Here is a 17,109-nt window from a genome sequence, read left to right on the forward strand (position 1 = left end):
ATATCCTAAGATCAAATTATCATAATGACCGATGGTTTCGTGAATTCCTTCATGAGTATGATTCTGGACTTCAAATCTACCATCCTTAGGACGTAATCCTTAACCTCATTAGAACCATCACACCTTATGTTGAAGAGTCCTTACATTTATACCAATCTCGGTAATAGACAAGACACACTTGCAAGCCACTAGGGCTTCTATCATCATTTTAGCAGTGCAATCAACTGGTAAATCATTTTCAAGTGTTCTTAAATGGAATGACTTAAGGATGATGAACAAATTCAATTGTCATTTCCCAAGCAGTAAGGAATACATTCTAATTCCATATAACTAACAAAAAAGATTTTTAACTTATTCAAAGTAAGAGTAATATGAACATTTACCAGCATCCATCCATAACAAAAATCCTCTTCGCTACTTAAAATTTGACCAATAGGAACCTCAATTACAATGTAGTTGTCATTACAGATAATGTAACTTAATAATAAGTAGTATATGTAATTGGCACCATGTGAGTATTGTGTAACTTGAAAAACTTTATAAGTACACATCCTGAAAGTTACACACATCATCATATAAACATTTTTGGGCAAAATACATGACATGCAATTGTACACTTTTTACATGATAGCGGTCATGAGAATATATTCTGACCTTTGCGAATTCACCACCTTTGGGTGTATGAACCACTAAGGTCAATCACTCCTCAACCATATGCCATACATGCATCTCTCCATGAACTAACACACAATCACCTCCTTTTGGAGTATGACCACACATTAGAACATGAGACATTCCATCAAAGTACGAGACTAATGTTTTTCAAATCCAATCAAGTGTGCCACTTTGGCGGTCACAACCCAATTGAATTTTTTAAACTCTCTAATATCAGAGATATCAACTTTATAACTCACATTTACTTTATACATGTGATTTTAGATTGGATGACAGGGGCAATTCATCACTAAAATCACATATCATGCCAATCATATTACTCTATTCATTAATACATAGTGAACCTTATCCATGTTATCAATGAATCAATACTCTACACATTCCTTATGTGATAATGTACATGTGATCTCGCAACGTATTTCCAAAACCATAGAAAATACATATAAAAAAATACATAAAAATTACCCAAAAATCACGTACCTTAGGGTTTCACATGCATTTTCACATTCATAAAATAATCAAAATTATCACATAAACACATAATAGTGTAGAGAACATTTATACAAGCACAACGGTCCAAACTACGCTCCAATCGGAGATCACACGCACCGCTAGAGTGTGCAACGCGTGAGCCACACACACTGGCGTCCAGAAACCGACCTGAAGCCGGTCCGACCGGTCAACGAGTCGAATCAGTCAACAGTCCGACTGATCAATGGTCCGACCAGTCAACCCGGTCAACTCGGGTCGAGTCAACCGGTCATCCTGAGTCGGGTCGAGTCAACACGAGTCGGGTCAACCCAGTCAAGCGGGGTTGGGTCAATGGTGACGTCATCGATGATGTCACATGTCACGTGCCGGTGACGTCATCATCGACACATGTCGATGGCATGGCGAGTCGACGGGATGACGTCATCACCACGTGTCGACGCGCATGAGCGCTCAAGCACACGCGTGAGCCATGCGTCAGCATGCGCGCGCGCACGTGAGACAGCGCGGTGGCGTGTGTCACCGCCTCCGAGCTCCGTCTCAGCGCATGGAGGCATGTGCGGCCGTTTTCAGCATCTTTTGAAGACGTTCCACCCACCAAATCGCTCATATGAACAAGTAAAAGCCATTTATGTAATAAAAATTGACTTTCATCGAACCAAAATACGAAAATAGGCAAAACCTTCCAAAGGTAGGTGAAATCCGAAATTCTTATCACCGGCGTATTTTGCCTCCACCAAAGGCATGCCACCCACCGAAATACTCAGCTCGACGAGAAGAATTCAAATTTGTTTTCAAAAATCAAGTTTCAACACAAAAAAAATTTGAAAACAGGCCAAAAGCAACAGTTCGGATTCTAGGCTACGAGGCTCTGATACCAAATGTTAGCCGTCCAAACGGCCTCCCAAGATTGACATAGCTAGAAAACTCGAACATGTATGAGGAGAATATGAAGATTTGTGTACCTGATTTTGAATTCATTGTTCTTGGAGTAAAATGACAACAATCTGAGCATTTAATGCTGAAGATCTTCTCCTCTATGACCCTCGGTTCCTAGCCCAATGAGACCGCCACTCACAGCTAGCCTTATGTGAGTTGAGAGAGAATTTTGGAAGAGTGAGGGCTAGATGAGAGACTTTAGCTCTATTTATAGAGTTTTGGATAGACCCTCTCATCACAGATCAGGCCCAACTTGGCCCACACAATCCAGGCTCATATTCGACCATTAAGAAAACTTTATGCCTTACCTTATTAGACCAACGCCGTAAAACGGTAATTACAATCTCAATTAGTGTAGCCCACATAAAGAAAACTCTTACATTCTTGCCCCTGAGTTGTACGTCGATAAAGTTAAGGTGACCTTGAACACCTTCCCCCCCTCCCTCCTTCCCTTCCCTCACTCCTCCTCATCTCTCACTTTGTACTTAACGAATCAAGCGCATGGCAGAGTACTTAAGGAAAAAGGGAATATATATCTTATGAAATGAGATATTCAATTTGAAGTTCAAAGGATTTTAACTTCTAATGTTATACTATGTCGAAGCGCGAAATGTCCCTCTCCATTAAGTAATCTCGACACCCTTTGAGTGATGGTAACTAATCTCTTGCGTAGGGTATGATAAACTTGATGGCGGAGTCTTCAACATGGAGTGAAAAGACTGAGAAGGAAGGAGGAGTTGCTGAGATCAACACTGACAGCCACTTGAGGAGCTTTTCTGGGGATTTGATCGCAAAGGCATGCCCGGGAGCAACTACGACCAGGGACAGGAGATTTTCTCGAAGCTAAGGGCCCTCCAAGAAGCAATCTCCAAGATAGCCTTCACCTCTGCGGTCCCTGGATTTGGGTAATTTATATTCAAATAAATTACTGGATTGGTTTTTCACCTATTAAAACTCTCTTATTAAGTGATTTGGCTATCTTTAACCGGTTGTACATCATCTTATTCAGTGAGAGTTCGTAACACAGCAAATGAATATATTATTTCTGACCTAAATTAATTATTCCAAAGGATGAGAATAATTAATGAAAACATCGTAATTCCTTCCAGATACTTGCCAACCAAGACCAACAGGGAAGTAGGGAAGCTGGAGAGAGGTTCAGTCCTTGATCCTGAAGGTAGTCGAGGAACGAAAGGAAGCAACCTCGGAGAAGGACCTGCTTTGAATGATACTCGAAGGCACAGAAAATGTCCGTGTGTTGGGAAGCGGAGATGTAGCGGCCCATTTCATCATGGACAACTGCAAGAACATCTTGGCCGGGTACAAAGACAACCACCGTTTGCAGCCGCCTGGACATTGATTCTGTTGGCCTCGAATCCTGGATGGCAAGCCAAAGTATGCCAGGAGGTAGTGCAAGCGTTGCACGGTGGCCAGCTTCCGATGCTGACATGATTCAGAAGATGAAAACGGTTAGTGAACGCAAACCTACCATGAATTATTCACAATGCACATATGGAATGAGTTTCTTGATTGGAAGAAACAAGGAAAAGGAAAACCTTTATTACAATTTCCTTTCCATTATCAACAACAATAGATTAACTAGTCCAAATTCATGGTGCTGATTGCAGTTGACGATGGTAATCAACGAGTCATTTCGTCTCTATCCACCGGCGGCCCCTCTCTCAAGAGAGGCACTTGAAGACATGAAGCTTGGGAACATCTAAGTCCCAAAAGGTGTCAGCCTTTGGATTCCCGAGGTAACCCTTGACGCCGACCTGTTCCATTCGGAGCGGTTCGCAAAAGGGGTCAACGGCGCGTGCAAGCTCCCTTATGCGTACATGGCCTTCGGGGTCGGGCCTCGGACATGTCTGGGGCAGAGCTTCACGATGGCCAAACTGAAACTTCTCCTTGCCCTCATAATTTCCAACTTTTCCTTGTCAATATCTCCCAATTATAGACATTCTCCAGCCATGACGTTGGTCGTAGAGCCTGAATTTGAAGTGGATCTTCTTGTAAGAGACTCTGATCTTCAAGCAAAATGTTGTTCTACATTTACGTTTACTATTAGAGCTTTGTATTATTAGTTTTTTTTTCACACAAAACAGTCGATTCTGTGATCTTGTATTCCAATTGTAGTTTAATATTCATATAATTCTCCACACCCTTTCTGAAAGTACAAAAAATCAGCATGTTTCTAGACCTTCTAAATTTCCGATTTTAACCGAAACACATCCAAGCTAAGACACTTCAACTTCCAATTCTATCCTCAACACTCTATCGATTTTATTCTAAAGATAATGTTCTAATTTAAACGACATCGAATTTATAAATGCTGCGCTCCACAATACTAATATATATGTTATTTAATCACTACCCCACCATCATCAATTCTATCTTTTCTAATGGCTAACAAAACTAGCTGTTCGCCCTGGCAATCCTCTAGGGCCCAAAAACTAAAGTTATTCCAATGTACTCGTTCGATCCAAGAACTTGAGATGATATATGTAATTCAAAGAAGATTCGTAAGTGGCTGTTAATGCCATTGCAATCACCAAATTCTGTAAGTTCCGACAATACCTTTGTGACTGTTATAGATCTACGGGGTCAAGTAATTCCTGGTCCTCTGCTGGTGACTTGTGGATTTAATGGTATAAGACGAGGGTCGTCATTTGCTACTCAAACCGCGGTAGGAAATGCTATTCAGACAATAGTTGATCAAGGTATGCAACGAGCAAAAATCACGAGGAAAAGTCCCAGTCTTGAAAGAGATGCGGAGTTTATTCAAGAATACATATCGAGTACTAACATTACATATCAAATTTTCAGTAGTAGATCCATAATAATAAATAAATTTAATAAATAAGAGATGTTCTCTTCATTCAAGAATATATATTGAATCCTAAATTAAATACTAACATAATATATTGAAAAACTACTCCAGCACGTAATTTCAAATGACAAAAGAATAAAAAAAAAATGGTTATCTTATTTCGAATGTCTCTGCATAAGCATAAGTTTTACCTTGACACGATCCGCTTTTCTTTCGGCGCACGTCTCGGTACCGAAGCACGTGACTCGCATCGAAGTTTGTTTAGTGATATAATTAGAGAAATTCTACGGGAAGGAAGCAAAGAGAGGTTCGGCCATGAACGGCAAGACGACGTTTAATACCATGAATTAGCCGAAACTGTTATCGCCTGGTGTCATCCGTCATTTAGGTAAGCTTCATATTCGAAGTAGCAAACCCAACTTTCCAAATTAGTCACCTCCCTTTGATTCAGAGAAAATCGTTAGAATATTTAAATAATAAATCATGCTTTTATTTAACAACTCAAGCTTTTAAATCAATTAACATTGATTCCACAAAATTTCTCGTGATATCAAAGTTGCAGGTTTTGAGTTCGAATATTTTCAATCTCCATTTGTTTCCCCAATTAAATTTACATTCGTAGTACCATGCAAAAACAATAGATCAAATCGTAAATTTCTTTGGTTGGTTCAATTAAGGGCTAAAAAGCTTTTGCAATTTAAGGAATGTAGTTTTTAACTGACATGTAGTAGAAGTGAGCATGGTTCTAAGGTAGAACCCAGAACCTGACAAGTTCCCACCAATCCGTTTCTCTCCAAGTTATCCAAAGTAGGTTCTAGGTTCCAAAATTGGGAAATTGTTTCGATGGGTAGATTATAGGTTATAGGTAAAATATGTAATTTGTGGTTTTCTTAGGCTATGCATTCATACGATCCTACAATATTTTATAGCATTCGTTGATGAGTATACAATCTAAAACTACTAGTCCAAATTTCTATTTTATGACTAAGATTTTTATTTTGTTAATGTACAATATTTTTTGTGTATCCAAATATAAATTATGGTCAATGAATTGTAGTAGCAAATAGTGGTTATTAAAGGTGATAATTCCCAACATTTATTCAATTAATAATAAATGTGGAACTTGGGTAAACTCTGAAACCTATGCAAGGTGGATTCCACGCTTCAGGATATGTAAGATAGATTTCACGTTCCATAAAATGAGGAATATATTAACGAGTAGGTTCCAAGTTCTAGTGGAACTTGTACGGAACTTAAAACCATTCACCCCTAACACATAGGTGATTTTAGGATCATTCATTGAAAAGATTTGCTTGTAGTGTTTGAAAAAGATTTAGAGCTTAATTCAACCAATCAAAAAGTTTATGGCTTTGATTGGATCCTACGAAGAGAATTTAACAGCCATACAAGGGCTGGACAGTCTAGGTAGGATTCGCTTGAGGGTATGGGATTCTTCAATGAAATTGAGATCCCATAAAAATTCAAGCTATCAGTCTGATATGTACAATGGTACAAGCTATTTGGGATGAAAATGACCTGCTATCTATAGAGCGACACGCCAATGATCCGACCTTCTAGGAAAGCCTTTTAGTAGGACATTAGTAAGAGACAAACGTCGGTGCATTGCTCAAATTAAGATTGGTAATTTTGAATAAAAGTTAATATCTTCAAAGGCAATCATCAAGGTAGTTGGGAGTCTTGGAATTATAAAAGAAATGTTGTTAGTTTTTAGTAGAGGTGTTAAATGGGTTGCACAACCCATTTATGGACCCATTTATGGTTAAATGGATCATTAATGGGTCAAGCTTTATCTTATAAAGCACCCATAATAAGTTTTAATGGGTAAACACTAAGATATATGGGTTTTAAACAGTCAGCTCGACCCGTTTATGACCCATTTATCAATCAATTTTTCACTCAAAGCCTCATTATCTCTCTCTCTTCTCTTTAATTTTACAATTTTTGTTATAAAAATCAAAATTATAATTATTTTTCTTTCCTTTTTTTTTTTTTTTCTTCTAACTCCGGTCGCCGGCACGGCGATGGCCGCGACTGACCCGGGCGAGCCTCGAGCTCGCCGGCGTCGGTGAGCTCGAGCTCGCCGGATCTCGGGAGCGGAGGCCTCGCCGACGCCCGGCGAGGCTCGAGCCTTGCCGATCGGCGAGACGCGAACTCGCCGGCGTCGGGCGAGGCTCGAGCCTCGCCGGATCTGGCGAGGGCGAGCTCGAGCTCGCCCGACGCCGGCGAGCCTCGAGCTCACCAAATGGGCGAGGCGAAGGCCTCGCCGACATCCGGCGAGGCTCGAGCTCGCCGATCCGGCGAGGGGCGAGCTCGAGATCGCCCGACGCCGGCGAGCCTCGAGCTCGCCGGATCGGCGAGGCGAAGGCCTCGCCGACGTCCGGCGAGGCTCGAGCTCGCCCCTCGCCAAATCGGCGAGCTCGAGCTCGCCCGACGCCGGCGAGCCTTGAGCTCGCCGGATCCGCGAGGCGAAGGCCTCGCCGACGTCCGGCGGGCTCGAGCTCGCCGATCTGGCGAGGTGGAGGCCTCGCCGACGTTCACCGAGGCCCGAGCCTCACCGATCGGGCGAGACTCGAACTCCGCCGGCGTCGGGCGAGGCTCCAACCTCGCCGGATCCGGCGAGGGCGAGCTCGAGCTCACCGTCGGCTCACAAGCGGGCGGCGAGCTCGCCTGTGGCCGGTCATCGCCGCATTTGTCGTCGTGGCCGGCGGCCGCCAAAGAAGAGGAAGAAGAAAAAAAGAAAAAAGAAAAAGAAAATTAAAAAAATAATTTTAATTTTAATTTTTTAAAATAAAAAATAATTTAAAATTTAATTTTTTTAAAATAAAAAATAATTTAAAATTTAATTTTTTTAAAATAAAAAATAATTTAAAATTTAATTTTTTAAAATAAAAAATAATTTAAAATTTAATTTTTTTAAAATAAAAAATAATTTAAAATTTAATTTTTTAAAAATAAAAAAATAATTAAAATTGATTTTTTAAATAATTATTTTTTAAATTTGTATTGTATAAAATCATGTTAGCAATACCATTTTAATATATATATAAGCTTTTTATGTTTTGTTAAATGGGTCGGGTATGGGTCAAAAAATTTGTAAAAATTGTAATAAATGGGTTATAAACGGGTTAAATGGGTCGCTTTGGGTCGGACCATTTATGACCCGACCCAAACCCGACCCGACCCACCCGTTTAACGGGTCTAGTTTTTAGAGATAAATGTATTGAAAATTCTAAAACTCATCACAAAAATGTAATTAAGTCCTAAAACTTTTAAAAAGTGCAATTAAATCATAAAACTTGTCAAATTGGTTCAATGAAATCATTCCATTAATTCCTTCCAATTAGGCTAATGGAAAATGCTAACGTGTCTTATTTTATTATTTTCTTAAGACACATAACAATGAAGTGACACCATCAAGCACCACATCAGAAAAATTTTAAAAAATAATAACAAATACTTACTAAATTAGATTATAAAATGAAAAATACAAAAAAAAAAATTTATCCAAAAATTCATAAATCTAGAGTTCGCTAAGAGGAGGCTTAAGTTCAAGCTTGTTAACATATCTAATTAAACTTACCTTCACTCAAAAGTTTGAGTCAGTTAATTATGGGTCAACTAAGATATATTACATGCTTTATACCACACTAATTCTCCAATACATGATTTCTTTAACAAAATTCACACATGCATTCTAACGTAAATCTTTAAATTATGGCAATTTAATCTTAAATATTTTGATAATTAGTCAATTTACTCATAAATCTTGTAACGATTTACCAACTTAGTCTTTTCGGTCAATTTTGGTTGAAAATTACTGGTGTAATGGTCTAGTCAGTGCCGACCATCCTACATAGCATGATTGGTATTAATGTGGATATATTTTTAACTTTTAAAAATTTTCTGAATTTTTTTTCTTTTTCTTCTCTTTGCATCTTTTTTTTTTCTTTTTTTTTTCTTATTTCTTTTTCCCTCTATTAGCTATTGTTGGGGCTAATCAAAGGGTGACAAAGGTTGCCAATCTCAAGGGAAGGCTACCCTCCCTGGCTATGGGCGAAGGACACTTACACCTAGGCTAGTGAGGGCCACCCTCATTGAATCAAGCAAGGGCAGCCCTCACCGGCCTCTAGTGAGGATTGCCCTCACCGTTGCCCAATCTGGCAAGGGTGGCCCTCAACAGCCCTAATGAGGGTGACCTGCACCCAAGGCAAGTAATGGCAACCCTCACCTAAGGCTAGCGACCTTCGCTAGTCATCAACGAGGCCCGATGATAGTCAGCAAAGGGGAAAACGAAGAAGAGAAAAGGAAAAAGAAAAGACAAGGATAAGAAAAGCAAAGGAAAAATAAATAAATATTCATAATATTATAAAAATTATTCATGTTAATGTTGATAGTACCACAAAAGATGATCAGTGCTAACTAGATCATCACGTCAGCAATTTCTAATCAAAATAAGCCGGAATGACTAAATTAGCAAATAGTTAAAAAGTTTATGACTAAATTCACCCAATTAAAAGATTTAGGATTGAATTGACAATCGTACAATAATTTTGGACAATTTCCCCAATGCAATGTCCTGCAAAAAAGAAATACTTACGTAGATATTAATGGAAGTGAATATTTTTCCACCTCGTTAACGATCATCCAAATGAAATCTTAATGTTTCATGCCTAAACCTATCATACAGGTGAGTCAGATCCGGTTTAGGTTAGGTCATAAATGGTTCGATCTAAATTGACCCATTTGTTAGCAATGTTAATTTTACCAACTCACACTCGCCCTATACTCAACCCATATTGTAAAACATTTTTATATATAATTAAATTTAGAAAAACTAGTTTCTTATGATTTAAAAAAAAAAAAAAAATAGATTGTTAAAACGCTTCCATCAAATTACAAATTTAATGAGTAAATTTTATAATTTTTTTAAAAAAAAATTTGAGGCTCCATTTATATGTTATATTTTGGAAAATGATAATTTTTTCCAATGTTTGATTGAAACTTGAAAATAAATTAGAAGATATTTTTCCCTTAGTATAGAAAATCTTATTTGATTTATTGTACACTCCTTTTAAATATTTTTTTAAATATTTTTTTCTTTTTTTTTCATCCTTCTTCTCTCGATCTCTACAGAAACTCGTATGGTTTTGGGTAAAGGATCTCCCAAACAATCATAGTGGTCGTGGCTAGCAACAACCAAGCTTAGACCTTGCCATAGGCCGACAAGACTCCACATCCCCACAACTAATGAAGTTGACCTCGCCCCAATGCTTGCAAGCACGAGTCTCGCTTGATCGCAAGCTCAAGCCTTGCAAGATTAGGGAGGTGAGAGTCTCGTCGGCATCAAGGTTGACGAGGCTGCCAAGCTTGGCTTCAACAAATCTGGTGAACTCGAGCTCGCCCAAGGCCGGCGAGGCATCGGCTTTGCTCAATCGGCAAGCTCAAGGCTCACCAATGCAATTGGCGACTCAGTGAGGGCTTCGCAACCCTCGACCGCCAAACTTCATAGGGGGAAAAATTAAAGAAAGAAAGAAAAGAAAAAATAAAATAAGACAAAAATATTAAAAAATCAAGAATTATAAAAATAAATATTATAAAAACTTCTCAAGAGGATGATATCTAATTAATGGGTTGACCCAACTAATAACCTTTATAAGTTAAATGGGTTTAAAGACAAACCCACTTACAACTCATGTACCATTAGATTTACATACAACCAAAATCTATTAACAATTCATTTATTAAAACTTAACTAACTCATATATGACCCATCTCATTGTAAATGAGTCTCAAAACCTCTATTCAAACCACAGATTCAAACCGTCCAAAAAAAAAAAAAAGATCGAACAAAATTTGACTCCTATTAAATGGACTTATGGTACTATGATTAATGGATCGCATGTGCAACTTTGTTCTGCACAAGCAAGGTGTCAAAAATATCCAGGACACCACCGGACTCCCAGATGCACAAAGACGCTGTCCAATGTCATGCTGGCTTTCGGGAATGTAGCTTGACTTACTACTGCTATTTCTGTGTATTCCACCTGGCTGGACGCGAGCTGTGCAATATAAACGGTGCCTGACCAAGATACACCTGCGAAGGGAGAGCTTCGGCCTTTTGCTCACAAGCATTCATTCACCTCCTTCTATGTGAGAATGTATTGGTTATTTCACATTAATTGTGAAAGGTCATTGGCCTTGGAAGGGATTTGTAGTTAGTTTATAAATGAAAGAGAAAGTCTCACTCTTTGAATTAGCTTTTAGGATAAGAGAGGCCCAAGACCACCTAACAGTGGTATCAAAGCCCAAATTACTAAGAAGTCAAGACCTAAAAAGTCACTTAAAGAGGGTTGTTGCGGCTCCGACCTAAACCCGATGTGTAATTGGAGATTGTTGGGATTATCTCATATCGGTTGTGGAAAAGGCTAATTAGTTGGCTTGAAGGAGGAGGTATATGGATGGTAAGAGTACTGGTTCTTTCTCCACAAGACGTGTGCGGGGTCACCTTGAGAGATCCAATGCCACCCCTCGCACCCTCTCCACCCCCTTCCCCACGTTGTCAATGAATCAGGAATTCAGTTCAAATGTAGTATATGCAAGAATTTTTTCGACGTTGACTACCACCGTGGTGGATGCGACTTCAACATCTACCTACATTGTATGTATTCGATCCTGCCTCCGGAAGATCAGGACGGGGAGATTGGGAGAACCTCAGTAATAAATCTCCTCTCACGAACACCAACTTTCATCCTTCCTACGAACATGAGATCCGCATCTTTGCACAGCTTGCCAGGAAAGGATGCCTTTCAATCTATTCCATGGTTGTCTTAATGCTCTTTCTCCGCAAATCATGTGACCCTTTAACCACCAAGCACTTAACCCGCTCTGAGTACCCTCTTACCCTCGCTCCCATTTCTGAATCCGCAAATGACGGAATCAAATGTATGAACAGTGAACATTACGTGCACGACTCTGCATACAACTGCAAAAATTGGAAACTCAATCTTGACAGAGAATGCGCTTTTCAGAAACTTGCATTTCTCGAGGAAGGAGCAACTGCAACCGTTCGACATTTCACACGAGAGCATGAGTTGAAATGTTTTCTCATGAATGGGGTCTCGCGCTGTTGCTGTTGCAGCAAAACTGCAAAGGGTCCAGGCTATCGATGCCTTTTAGAGAACTGCAAATTTCAGCTCGATAAGTCATGGGCAGATCAACTGCAATCAGAGACCCAGCATTCCTTTGACCCGGCATATCCATCACCCTTATCTTTGAGGAAATCGATGGATATCTTGCTTGCCATGTCTGTAAGAGTGTTATCCGCCTCCTGTTCTCGTGCACGAGATGTGAAGTTAGATTGCACGCTTCCTGCTCTCAAAGAACAACTCCGGATCATCCATTACATGAGCATAGTCTTCCTTATTTTGAGCGAACCCCAGACTTCTTGCTGAAAATCCCAGACTTGCAATGCAAGGATTGTGGAGATTGTTGTGAGTTCAATTTCTACCGCTGCCCACAGTGTGATGTTAATCTGCACCATGAATGCTTTCAGATTATTGCAACTTTTAAAAGCAACCATCATATTGATCCTTTTACCCTATGTCAATCGATTGTCGAGATGATTCGTGCGAGTATATGCTAGTAAATTCATCATAATGATTGAACCTTGTTAACGACTTTTGTATAGTCTCAAAGACATTGATGCAATCATGATACTTGTAAAAATACGTGCGGTCGGCAAATAACTTATCTACATGGTAAGAAACAGTTTAGAACTCACCAATTAAACATTACTTAATTCGTCATAATATTGTTTAAATCACTAACCGCGCATACAAAGGTTGTAATATACTAATTGTCTTGCATGTTGGTAGGTTCATCATGGGAAGACCAACCACACTTGTAAAATGTGAAAGAAGATGGTAACCCGTTAATCTATTGTGACGTTGATAAATGTATTACAGAGCCGGTATTTTTACTAACCACACCTATGAAATTACCACATCTATAGTGCCGGTGATTTACGAACCACACTTAAAAAATTTCAAAGAAGTTGGTAACTTACCAATTTGCTGGGATGTTGGTAAATTCGTTAACCACACTTGTAGCAAGTGAAAGAATTTTTTGATTTACTAATTTATTTAAATGTCGGTAAATTCTCTATAGTATTGGTAGTTTACTAATCACACTTCTAAAATTTCAAAAAAAAAAAAAAAGAAAGTAAGTTATTAATATAATAGGATTTTAGTAAATTGCTAAAAGGATTGTTATCTTGCTAACATTTGAAAGAAGTCAGTAGTCTATTGGAAAGTTGGTCAATTCATTATAGTGTTAGTAATTTACTTTGACGCCCGAAAAATTTAAGATGAGTTCATAATCTATGAGTAACTTGAAAGTTCATAAATTTCTAATATTATTGTCAAGTTACTAGCCGTAACTTTTTTTTGTCACCAACAGTATTAAAAACTTACCGAACTTCAGAAATCTATCAACCGTAGGAGATTATCCAGATTTTCCCTTAGACTGGACCCTAGAATCGTCTAATTCTAATTAGAAAAGAAAAACAATAAATAAAGAAAATTGATAGGTGCTCTTTTTTGGTCCGCACGCAATGAAAGAATTAGGCCGAGAGTTCCTTCAAGCTCTTGTGCTCTCTGTCCTCCAGAAGGTTGACTGATTTGTTTATGATAGTTTTGTCCGCGCGATATAAAGTCGATTGAGTTATGATATTGGACTTGTGGCCGAAAGAAGAGACCAAGTTTGATACGAAACACTAGAAATCTTAGCCAGTCGCAATGTATTTGCCTCTCCAAGTTGTTTTCCGTAGTATCGTGCTTTTTTGGATTATGATAGTCGCACGTAGTATGAGACAACTTCTAGAGTAAAAACTTGAGATCAGCGCATCACCTCTACAGATACAACTCTATCATGGAAAAATTGTCCAAAAAATTCTAAACCTATTGAACTTACCTTTTAATTATGCCAATTAGGTCCTAAATATTTTCATGTTTTATTAATTGAAGCTATTCGGCCAATTTTGACTAGAAATTGCTTACGTGGATGCCTATCTTCTTACATGATGAGATCAATGCTGACGTGGATATTATTTAATGATGTTTTAATATTTTTTTTTTTTTTCTTTTCCTTTTTTCTTTTGTTAACAAAGACAAGGTTCATGTATGTTTTGTAGGGGAAATTATCAAGAAAGTGCTAAACCTATTATATTTGATCTAATTGAACCATAAACTTTTCAAGTTGGCCTATTAACTTCTAAATCTTTTTAAATTTGCCAATGAAGTGCATCTAGTCAGTTTTGATGGAAAATCGCTAATATAAACTAACATAAACACTAGTCATCCTATGTAGCATAACTTACACTGATGTGACTAATTTTTTGGATATTTATTATAATTTTGCTGGTTTTTTTTCTTTTTTCCATTCTTTGTTTATTTATTTTTCTCTTCTTTTTTTGTTTACCGATGGCCAGTCGTCAACCATTGACATTGGCCAGTAAGGGATGGCCTTGCCTGAGGAAGGGCAAGGCCCACCCTCGCCAACAAGGTTTAGCAATCCTTGCTCTTGCCCAGCCAACACCCAACAAGGCCACCCTAACAAGGCCATCCTGGACTAGGCAAGGGTCGCCCTTGCCAAATTTTGTGAGGAGGCCCTTTCGGACACTCACCCTTGCCTAGGTGAGGCTCGGCGAGATGGACTCTCACCTAAAGCAACTAAGAAGCACCGACACTATATAGGAGCTTTAGTGTCGTGTCAGACACTCCGATAAATGTTCGACACTCTTGAACACTCTTCAACAACTAGTCAACTCTCCCAACACTCTCCAACACGGGAGTCCAGAATTCGAATATATGAGTTCAAAATTTTGGCATGTAATTCCGACACATATTGGGTCAATTTTAAAAAATTTCAATAAATGAGAAGTCAAAATATAAATATGTAAAAAAAAAAAAAATAATAAATGTTGAAAGAAAAAGACGTAATCTTCTCTTCTATTATGACTTTTACTTTCCATGACACATAATTTATTCCTTCAATTTTTTTTTCTTTTTTTTCTAATAAGCAAGTCCAAAATTTGGATTACACATTTTTTTCCTCCAAATTTTATGAATTATTGGAATACAATTGAATTTGTCAAATTGAAATAATGAATAATATTAACAAATAATGCATTAATTTTTTTAATATAAGTTCATTCTAATCTATTTTTTGGTTATTTGTCTATTTGTGAATTTGAATCAAATTGATTTGAAAAATGATAATTAAAAATATACATATAATATATAATGTGTCACAACATATCGGAATTCTTTATTTTTTGAGAAACTACGTGTCAACACGTCATGTCGTTACGGGGTTCCCTAGATTATCAAAAAAAAAAAACACGCCATGTTGTGTCTTGTCTTGTCGTGTCACGTGTCACACGTAAATGTTGATACTACTTAAGTGGCGAGTAAGGGCAAGGGCCACCCTCACCAATGAGGCCAAGCAATCCTCACCCTCGTGCAATCAACATTCGACAAGGTCACCATAACCTAGGCAAGAGTCAACCTCACCGGATCTAGCGAGGGGGCCCTTTCAAGTGCTCACCTTCGCCCCAACCATCGCTGCCATCAACTGTGACCAATGGCTGGCAACCGATCATTGGCAAAAGGAAAACAGAGAGGGAAAAATATAAAAAAAAAAAATCAGAAAATTTATGTAAAAATTAAAAAATTATTCACATCAACGGTTTCCGGGCAAAATGGATTGGATGAATTTCTTTGATAAATTGTTAAAATGTTTATAACTCAACTAATTAAATTGAAAGGTTTAAACTAAATTGATACAAATTGATAGGGTTGGGACTTTCTTCCTCCCCCTCCCTGCCTTGAGTTGAAAAGTATTGCGCGACCTCTACATTTGCAAGTAGAGGTCACGCAACTCTCTATTACCATCGCAAAGGCCAGCATGACCTTTTGCGATGGCAGTAGAGGGCCAGTGATTCTTTGCTGCAATAAATGATCGCCAACCCTTTGCTAAATGTGGTGGAGATCGATGACTCTTTACGTTTCACCTTTTCTTTTTCCTTATCTTTTTAATGAGGAAAAAGACCACTAAAAACCTTAAACTTTGCCCAAAGTGACAAATTTGCCACAAACTTTTTTTCGTGATATGAGAAACCCCAAACTTTGCTAACCATGACATATTTACCCTACCAAAGGCATTTCCGTCTTATTTTTTTGTTTTTCCTTTTTCTTTTCTTTTTTGTCCTTTTTTCTTCTTCTCTCTTCCCTCCACCCGCCATGGCGGAGGGAAACCAGACTCAAGCAAGGGTGGCCCTCGCTGGCGTCAGCGAGGACCCCTCGTCGGCGTCGAGTGAGGGTCGCTCAATGCCGCTAGGGGTGTGCATTGGACCCGGAACCGCCCGAACCGCCGGAACCGGACCGGAACCGCCCGAAACCGGCGGTTCTTGAGGGAACCGGTCCGGTTCCCGGGTCCAATTGTTGAGAACCGGTGGGAACCGGTCCGGTTCCCGGTTCCGTGGGCGGATCCGCCCGCCCGCCCACCCCGGACCGGACTGGTACTATTTATAATTAAAAAAGAAAAAATAAAAAAAAAAATAACAAAAGTCGCGAACGAAGCCCCCGCCCTAATTCGCGAAGCCCTAATCGCGTTTCTTCTTCTTCAACCTCCGACTCTCTCTGTTCCTTTCCTTCTCTTCGTCTTCGATTCCACGGTTCCACGGTCCACCCCAGTATCCACGCCGCCGCCGCTGCTCCTCCTCCGCCACTTGTCCGCCCCCTCGCGCCGGTCACCACTCGCCCGGCGGCTAGCTGCGGCTCCTCCGCCTCTGCAAGAACTCTTGACCGAGCCGGCGAGCCCCTTTTCCGTCACTCAACAAGGTAAGAAGCCCTAATTTGCTTCTCATCTCTTGATTCTCTTCCGATTTCTTCCTCGGTTTTTATTATCTCTCTCGTTTCTTCCTCAATCTCTTCTCCTCGTCTTCGATTCCTCACCAAGCATTCACGCCGCCGCCGTTGCTCCTCCTCCGCCACCGTCCGCCCCCTCGCGCCGGTCGCCACTCGCCACGGCCGCTGCTCCTCCGCCTCTGCTGTCCGCCCCCCTCGCCATAAACCCTACAGAGCTCTTGCTTTCCT

At 39.6% G+C, this 17,109-nt stretch overlaps 1 protein-coding gene across 1 annotated transcript; it reads left to right on the forward strand.

Annotated features, from left to right (window-relative positions):
* Positions 1-2,901: 2,901 nt before the first annotated feature.
* LOC104423532 (cytochrome P450 714C2-like) lies at positions 2,902-3,555 on the forward strand. Its single transcript, XM_018863554.1, has 2 exons — positions 2,902-3,008; positions 3,213-3,555. Exons 1-2 carry the CDS (start codon positions 2,902-2,904, stop codon positions 3,553-3,555), a joined length of 450 nt encoding a protein of 149 aa, XP_018719099.1.
* The last annotated feature ends 13,554 nt before the right edge of the window (positions 3,556-17,109 follow it).

The sequence above is a fragment of the Eucalyptus grandis genome, chromosome 10, assembly GCF_016545825.1.
Source record: "Eucalyptus grandis isolate ANBG69807.140 chromosome 10, ASM1654582v1, whole genome shotgun sequence".
In the NCBI taxonomy this organism is placed as follows: Eukaryota; Viridiplantae; Streptophyta; class Magnoliopsida; order Myrtales; family Myrtaceae; genus Eucalyptus; species Eucalyptus grandis.

What these genes read in the sequence shown, in the direction of transcription:
- LOC104423532 (XM_018863554.1), top strand. Translation starts at nt 2,902, where the DNA reads ATGCCCGGGAGCAACTACGACCAGGGACAGGAGATTTTCTCGAAGCTA. An exon ending in TCTGCGGTCCCTGGATTTGG is followed by an intron (nt 3,009 to 3,212) that starts GTAATTTATATT and finishes AATTCCTTCCAG; the next exon opens with ATACTTGCCAACCAAGACCA.